At 38.0% G+C, this 8,953-nt stretch overlaps 2 protein-coding genes across 2 annotated transcripts; one reads left to right on the top strand and one right to left on the bottom strand.

Moving 5' to 3' along the window:
* On the bottom strand, positions 37–6,208 carry LOC18613673 (BRCT domain-containing protein At4g02110). The gene is made up of 10 exons (XM_018113797.1): positions 5,885–6,208; positions 5,637–5,726; positions 5,412–5,516; positions 4,994–5,095; positions 4,789–4,873; positions 4,255–4,324; positions 4,067–4,111; positions 1,474–3,768; positions 997–1,213; positions 37–811 (listed from the first exon to the last, which is right to left on the bottom strand). The coding sequence occupies exons 1-10, from the start codon at positions 5,966–5,968 to the stop codon at positions 233–235; spliced, it is 3,672 nt and encodes a 1,223-aa protein (XP_017969286.1). The 5' UTR covers positions 5,969–6,208; the 3' UTR covers positions 37–232.
* On the top strand, positions 6,801–8,351 carry LOC18613672 (transmembrane protein 205). The gene is made up of 3 exons (XM_007051012.2): positions 6,801–7,139; positions 7,227–7,446; positions 7,921–8,351. Exons 1-3 carry the CDS (start codon positions 6,934–6,936, stop codon positions 8,134–8,136), a joined length of 642 nt encoding a protein of 213 aa, XP_007051074.2. The 5' UTR covers positions 6,801–6,933; the 3' UTR covers positions 8,137–8,351.

Here is an 8,953-nt window from a genome sequence, read left to right as displayed (position 1 = left end):
CAATATTTCTACAAGGTGAGATTAAGCTCATAAGCATAAACATCCAGCATTAAAATGGGCCAGCGAAATATTCTAACTAGGAAGTTTTATTTCAGTATCGCTTACAACTTCAGACTAATTCTAGATTTATACAGGCTAGGCAACAAGGCCCAAAATTAATTGTACAAAAACTGATACGTAAGCCAACTGTTCCATAAGCTGTGAGGTGTTGGTTACAAAGAGGAATGAAAAATCACTTACCCTTTGATTGAGAGGTTCCTTTTTTTCTCTTCCTGGGAGGCGTAGCGCGGTTTCTGCTTATTCTGCTACACTTGGGACAAAACCAGTCGTCGTCAGGAACATCTTCAAGCGGAGGATCACAACAATCAATGTGAATGCCCACTCCACAACCTACAGAACCACTTTCATCACCGCAGATTAGCATGACCTCTCCTCTCTCAGGAGAACCACAAACTTGGCATGTTACATCATTACTCCCACAATCATCTGGAGGCTGTGGGGTGGTCAAGTCCTCGACAATCTCTTCAGCTCGGCTCGTCAAGTTGGTTAATGATTTCTCTGCCCATTCCTGAGTGTTGAATAGCACATGTCTCTCTAGGGAATAACCAGGTTTACAGACGTACTCTACTAGGTAATCAGCAACAACGCAAGGTATCTCATGTTTTAAGAACTCTTGAACCCACAAATCAACACGTGGCATGCCAGGGCTAACAACTGCAAAATCAACTCCAGATTTGAGGAATCTGGTGTAAGGGGGAGAAGTTGCTAAAATAGTACCATCCCCAGCCTTCACAACACGCTTCAATGTATCCTGGTTGATGATTGGTAAAAAGCAAAGAGACATTAAGACTGTATACAAAACCAACCTTAACTATTAGTTCATGGAAAACAAAAAAAGCCAACAGGTAGAATCTTTCGTGGAAAATATTGCTGGTAAGGTAGAAGACATTACAGTAGTTGAAAACACTGTAAACAACTGAATACTGAAAAACATACCAAAGGAGGAGCAATGCATTCTCCATACACGATAATGCGCATTCCATAAAATGCTCCATGGCCTGTTCTCTCCCGTAAGTGACGCCACTTCCTTGGAGCCGCCAAGTTTATTGCACCGTCTTCACTGAGGCCATTCTTATGCCATTCATAAGGCTCTTCTGCCAAGAATTTTCCTGCCTGATTGCAAGCACTTAAATAATCGGTCCTAAGAATCCACCTGCATTCAGAGGAAAGTCAAATTCAACAACCATTTGAAATAAAAAATGAAATAGTGGTACATAGATGTTAACAATGTGATCCCAAAAACCTCAATATAAATAGCAAAAGTTCTTCATAGCATCTTTTTAATTGGAGAATGAATCATAGAGAAACTTTTACCAGGAGTTCACTAAGAACTAAAGAAAAAACTTTTCAAAAAAAAAAAAAAGAACCAAAGAAAAAGCTAGGCCAAGTTTTTGACAGTTAGATATATGGTACCTTCCAGATGCCGCAGCAGCAAAAAGTTTTTCTGTCCTACGAATATCGGGGGCAATGAAATGTGTTGCCTGATATGACCATTGATGAGAATCTCGGCAAAATTTTCCTTTCAAACGCCTAATGACTTGCTGAAATTCTTTTCTCTGTAGTCTGTGGCCACTCAATATAAACCATACAGGCTCAGTTTCAAATCTGTTGAAAACCTTTTGAACTGTCTGTGTGTTAGAATTGACCTTCCGAAATTTATCATTAGTCTTCACTGCTATTTTATTGGGTTCAACAACTGATTTGCCAGCAATCTCCTTGGGATCAACTGGGCTGCTGTTTATTTTGCCCACACGATGTGGCAGGAAATTCTCCTTTTCATCATCTTTCTCCTCAACATTCTTGCCGACACTAGTATCTTCCCCAATTAAATCATTTTTGGATTCAGAAGGAACAGTCTTCATCTTGGCTTTACCTGAAAGTTGTTTCTTCCTTTTACTTGCTTTCCTTTTCAAGCCATCACATTTTAAAGTTGATTCACCCAACTCAGAATTCTTGCTACCAACTGCCCTCTTAGGATCAGTTCCATTTGTCCCATTCTCTAAGGTAGTTAAACTCTCATGTAGAGCCACCTTAGAATCTTGTCTGACATGTTCCACTTCTATGATAGTATCTGCTTTACATGCCGATTCAACCAGCTCGGACTTCTCTTTTTCATGTGTCTTCTCAAAATCATTCTCATCTTCCTCATCTGGAGCTTCAGTTTCATCATTTACGAACTGAGCCTTACTACCAGCAGCATCTGCGACAACTTTTTTGACCACATCCTTTGCTGCTTCCATGTTAATAGTTAAAGGGGATGCCTCAAGCTCACTGGCACTGTTATGAATTGCTTTTTCATTAGCCCCACTCAAGCAAATTGTAGAATCATTTTCAGAGGCAATTTTACTCGAGTAAATAGAACCTTTTCTGTTAGAAATATTACTCAGTTTTGGTCTAGAACCCAAGGTCTTTTTGGCAAGCATCTTCTTGTTAAGCGGTTTTGTCACCAACTTATCACTTCCTCCTTCAAGCAAATCCAAGGTAGCAGGACTATGGGAATTTTCCATCTCCAGTTTTCTGTCATCAAGTGAAGGAATTTTAACATCTTGCTTCTTATTCAGTGGCTCCCCAGGCTCTCTAACCACTTGTACACATCTTCCCAGGCCAGAATCCCCAATGTTTGGTCCACTTGCTGAGATGGACTCTCTTAATCCCTGGAAGGACATTTGGGGTGACTTCTCATCAGCATTCTCATTTTGCATATCGTGCTTGCCTGCCAAGGTGGACTCCCTATATCCCCTAAAGGACATTTTGGGTGACTTTTCATCAGTATTAATTTGTCTGTCCTCTGCAGTTACAGTTATAAATGAAGAAAGATCATTTGTCAAGGACTTTGCAGTTGCATTGCTAGCACACGAGTTAGGTACAATATTCAGATAACCAGTCCCTTCCACTGAGCAGTCTTTAATATGTAGTTGATCAACCACCAAGGATGTTGGTTCCAGTTGTTCAATACCAACTGCACTCCCCTTGATGCCAGCTTTTGCATTATGACTCATCTTTTGTGATTTAGAGCTACTGGTGGAAAGTTCTGATGCTCTCTTCTGAGGCAATATACCAGCTGAGTCCTCTCCATGACATAAATCCCTTTTCAAAGGAGATTCAACAAAAAACGAACTGATTCTTTCCTCTGGTTGCTGCATTTTAGAGGAAGAATTGTCAGATGCATCCTTGAATTTAATACCCTGAGGAAAGTCACCAGAGTTGCCTAATATCTCTCCTGATAAATTTGGGAGGGTAGACTTTGCTGGTGATTTCCTGGGTGTTTTCCTTGTGTAACTTATAGCAGTAAACTTCTCATCAGACAAAGAGGGGCTCTTAGAGGTAGATGTCAAGCTATTATCTACCTTTGTAGAATTTGGGCTTCTGTTGTGTGGTTCAGCTAACTTAATAAAACTAGCATCCCCGAGAACATCAGCATCCTTAAAAGCATGTAGCTCGGGAACATTAATATTATTGAAGTTTGTGCCTTGATGAGATTTGCCAGGTGTCAATAAAATTTCCTTGGTATTCGGTGAATGTCTGGGCATAGCCAAAGTTGGCACTTCAACTGCTGAATTGGGCAACTCATTGGAACTGAGCATTCCAGCTTTCAAATTATTAGGGCTCCTATTCAAACTTTTTTGTCCAGATTGCTTTGATACAGTTTCTTCAGCCTCGTCTTCAGAATCTTTAGCTTCAGCTTCAATCATCTCTAAGTCAAAACCACTGTTCAGATGAAAATATTAGCTTATAATTTGGTACAGCTTAAACTTTGGTTTTTCACTTTTTCTTCCTTGGATAAGAGCCAAGCAATTACAAATTAGAAAGCCATAAATTTACAAGCCTGCAATAACAGTAAGGACCTTCACATGCAGCATGCTAATCCATCAAAGACATGAAACATAGGCAAATAAACTCAGTAGTGAGTTACATGTTTGCAATGCAACCCATCAAGATGCCGAAGGATATGCACAGTAGGAAAGTTATATAGAAAAACAGGTAGCATTCTCAAAAAGGCCCTTACCTCTTGCTATAATTAGCTTCTGAAAGAAGTTTCCATTCTCTTAAACTGCATAAAAATAATAAGAGATCAAACAACAGCAAAACAGTTTATATGCAAGGTCTAGTTCTCTAGCTATTAGGAAAATGTGTTTTGGAAGCATTTAAAATATGCTATACTAGACTACAAACTTGAGTTCTCTATAAGCATACCAATCTTCCAACCAACGGTGATTGATAAGCTTTATCTTCTTGATTTTCTTGGCAAGCTCATACTTCTCCCCTGCATAATTGGCAAGATTTATTAAAAAGTTACTAATGAAGTTCATTATGCAGAAGTAAAAAATAAAAATAAAAACCAAAGTCATGTGACAAATTTATTAGCGATAGAAAAAAAAATTCAAGCATCGTTAACTAACAGCGATGACCATTGGAAGGGATAAATAACTACTGGCTCCTAGATGTGCATAGAATTATACACAAATAAATAAATTTATGCAAACATGAAACAATAGATAAATTAAGAAGTATAATGTTTGTCAAGGGAAAAGATAGATGGATAATATAAGATTTGACAGGAAAAAGAAAGAACTCATCAGCATAACATTCATTAGGAAAAAAACATATAGCCAGAGAGAAGATCAAGAGATTGACAAGACAATATGACCAATATACAGTCCTTAGAATTTTGCAGTTCATTTTAGCTGCCCTATAATAAAGATAACATAGGAAAGTAGAAAACTGCACCTTCAAATTTATAGCATATAAGATGGGTGACTTTGTTTGCAACCAGAGGCTTAGAAAATTGAGCACCCATCAAGCTAACCATTGTCTGCAAACAATCAAGTAAAACTCCATAACATCTTATTATCATTAAAATAACAAAAACAGAAATAAAATTGCTTTATGAGCAAAAAGAAGCAGCAGCACGATAGTAAAGAGAGATCAATACCATAATGTCATCTCGATCTTGCCTCTGGTATCCAGTCAAGCATATAATTAAACTTTTAGCACCAGGAATGCCATTAAAATCTTGAAGAGGTTTGTACATGATCTGTCCAAAAACAATGACAGTTCACAAGTTTACAACGGAGGATAAGTAAAGTTCAACATTATTAAAGAAAAAAAACATGAAAACTTTTTTGGACCTAAAACCAATGAAACATTTCTAAGTCAAAGAACGTTTGCATGAGTAAATTATCCATAGAGTGCATAGATTGTTGGCTATTTTTCAAAATTAGAGCTACAAGTCTACACGAACTGAATTCATGAATCCAAATAATAGACAGAGCATATATAACTTGAAAATCTTTCACCACGTAATGAGACCGTTCGTTTTTAAAATTAGAACTAGAATAAAATAAACTCACCGAAGTAGCATCTACAGGCATTCCAATATCAAAACTATGATCAACCCATAATCCAGTGACAACTATTTTACCATCATTTCGAGCAGCAACACATACAGGATCATCCTACATAACAATTAAAGCATGATTTTCAGCATTTTGGTTTTGAATGTTAATAAACTTTATAAAGCAGAAGAAGAAGTAGAAGAAGCAAGCCGCATGGGCTAAATTAAATTGAAGACTTACATAAACAATCTTATCAACAATTACATGAGTGCAATTCTGGTTATACTGACCAACACCTACGCCGCCACCGTTAATGAGCTTTACCCGAACCTTCACAATTTTTAACAATAAAACCAAATCAATTATCATCACCAAATTATATATATATATATATTGCTTAAATGAGCACTTTGAGTTAAACAATGCGTAAGAAGTAGAGAGCTATCGAGACAAAACATAACAGAGAAAGCGGGAGATAGCGGAAGGACCTTGTGCTCGTTGACGGGATCGAAGCCGAAAAGACAAAAACGAACGCCGAGAAACGTTTTCGAGGGAGTATCAGATTCCAGCATTGGATCCAACCTTAGCCGTTGAAGATTATAAAGTTAGGGTAATTGGGAAACGATGGAGATTTGATTTGACTAAAAACAAAAGAAAAGATAAAGACAAGAATCGTCGTAAGATAGTCTTTGGAATCCGAAATCTGTGATGCAAAGAGTTTGGGAATGAAATGAGAACTGAGAAAGAGTGAGCTACAAAAAGGGAGTGTTTCGGGTTTACCAAACTTGTCGAGGAAGAGAGGAAATAGTGAGTCTCTGATATAATTTGGGGGGAGGGAAAACTTTTTTGCTTTCTCATTGTCATTGATTGAATTTTCGGTGCACTGGCGGGAGATGGAAAAATCATGATTGAACCTGGTGCCTCCACGTGTCGCTGTGAGGGGATGCCGACTCACAAGTGTTTTGTTCTTGGGCTGCTCACCGATTCAGAGGACAGCCCCTTACTGTTTCTGGGCCTAATGGGAAGGAAAGACTAGTGGCCTGAAGCTAGAAGCATTATTTCCGTATTTTATTAATTATTTCTTTTTTTGCGTCAATTAATGACTTTATCTTTTTTTTTAAAACTATTACGTCATCAAACTTCAAAACTCGAATCTTGAAGGGATATGGAAATGCCTTGTCATTTCCTTACCAGATTTCCTTAACGAGTAATTACGCCGGTCATATTAAGGCGGTGGAGAGAATAGAATAAAAGAGGGGAGAATACGAAAATTAAGTAAAATAGCCAACCCCTCTAAAGAAATGGTGGACTGCGTTTAATTGACGGTTAGACCGTAAATCTGATAAAGTAAGCAACCAGGGCAATTTGGTAACTTTATTAAAGTAAAAACCTCTAAAATCCATAGAAATTCCACCAACCACCAACTGCCAGCCAGCACTGAGGACGAAGTGTTAGAAACATTTCCCCCATCAGAATTAAAATCCCCCAGAAGTAGTTACCAATTTTCTTCGCCGCACTTTCTAGTAATATCGGAGAGATGGCTTGGATAACACGATTTCTAACGGCGGTGGCTTTCTTGGCTGTCGGAGTGATATTCTCACCGGAGACCTTCGGATCAAAATTGGACGGTCCAAATTCACCCAAGCTCTCCACTTTCATTAAGCTAGCTCATCTCCTCAGCTTCGCAACCGCCTGGGGCGCCGCCCTTTGGGTCACTTTCATCGGCGGTATCATCATGTTCAAGTACGCTCTTGGCATTATCGCCATAATCCCAGAATTAAAAATTTTTAAGTTTAATTAATCACTTTATTTTCTAAAAATTCTACTTAGGAATCTGCCAAGGCATCAATTTGGTAATCTACAAAGCAAGATGTTCCCGGCTTATTTCTCGATGGTCGGTGTTTGTTGTGCCATAGCGGTGGCGGCGTTTGGTTATTTGCATCCGTGGAAGTCGGCGACCACTGCGGAGAAGTACCAGCTTGGGTTTTTAGTCTCTGGTTTTGCTTTCAATCTCTCCAATTTGCTCGTTTTTACTCCCATGACCATTGAGGTAATTCTATTTATCAAGTTTATTTTGTTTCTTGTTGATCATAAAATTTAAATCCTGTGCTGCGTTGTTAGTTAATAAAAGCTTGTGGAATTTTATTGGACTCCTCTGGGTTCAGCTGGTAGGGAAAAGAAAGGGAAAAAATTTTCAATTTTCTAGTCTAATGGCCGAATGTTTTTGGTTGATAAAGTTTCATCTGCATGAGAATTTAGAGTATGTTACTACTTTTGAGAATGGTTGTATGAGAATCAGTTGAGTGGATGCTTGTGTTGAATGCGCAAGAATCAACAGTGTATTTATTTTCTGTTTGTTATACATTTTCTTGGCAACTATCAAATAAACAACTCATTTCATTTTAAGTCGATTAAATGCTGGATGTTTGAGTACAGATTTGAGTTTATATTTCAATTTGTTGTTGACTTTCTGAATTGCATTAACATATTACATATGCAATATTGTTGTGCTATGATAATGCAGATGATGAAGCAAAGGCACAAGGTGGAGAAAGAACAGAACATTGGTGATGAAATTGGGTGGTCAAAGAATCAAGAAGCTGCAAAGTCTAATCCAAAGCTTGCAGCCATGAACAAAAAATTTGGAATGATTCACGGGTTATCTTCCCTTTCTAATATTATGTCCTTTGGCAGCCTTGCCATGCACTCATGGTACTTAGCTGGTAAGCTCAATCTGTAGTTTGGAGATGATGTTTCCTTCTACATGGAAAGTTAGAGTTTCCCCTCTGGCTATAGACTAAAGTAATCACCTTTACTTTGTGTTTCTCTTGGATAACCTGTTGCAATTACTCTTGCCAGGATTATGTAAAATTGAACAATATGTCAAGAAAAAGGATTTAGTCTTGTTAGTTTATTTGAAAATAAATTTACAAAGTTACATGGCTTTTCCGTCAAGTGGGTGGAAGTTTGAAAATATTTGAAAGTATTATTTCATGTTGGCAGCGTTTATAGTAGCTGAAACAGTTAGTATAGGTTTCATTGTATTTCGTTTTGCTCATCTCAGTCGCATCCCCTTTCTGGCATGGTTTCCTGCCTTAAAATAACATCCTCAGAACAATGGAATTTCTTGGATTATCCAACCTTCCCTTGTTGTTTCTGGCTTCTGCAGAAGGTTCATATGAAGGACAACTACTTTGCATTTAGAGGTTTATGTTCATGCATGCAGGATGATGCTACAAGTTAATGGCAATCCAACCTGAGTGTGAGCTTGGAAGTCTTTAAAGGGGTAACTAAACTATCATCCGTTAACATTGTCTAGTATTTGATGGTCTTGAATTAACATCGCCAAACTAGATCATGAACTTAGATTGCCAAATGCTACCAGGATCAGAACATCATACTAGTATTTCTAGGTTAATGGGTACCTTTAGTGTCCATAAATTCTTCTGTCTAAAGCTCTCAACACACTACTAAACAATCAACTTCATTCTCTCAAATTCTGCTTGCTTAAAAGAAAAAAAAAAAACTGGGTGCCTAACAAACTCTCGCTGGTGATG

The sequence above is a fragment of the Theobroma cacao genome, chromosome 1 (assembly GCF_000208745.1).
Source record: "Theobroma cacao cultivar B97-61/B2 chromosome 1, Criollo_cocoa_genome_V2, whole genome shotgun sequence".
In the NCBI taxonomy this organism is placed as follows: Eukaryota; Viridiplantae; Streptophyta; class Magnoliopsida; order Malvales; family Malvaceae; genus Theobroma; species Theobroma cacao.
Note: the sequence above shows the minus strand (reverse complement) of the source record. Positions and strands in the feature narration are given on the sequence as shown.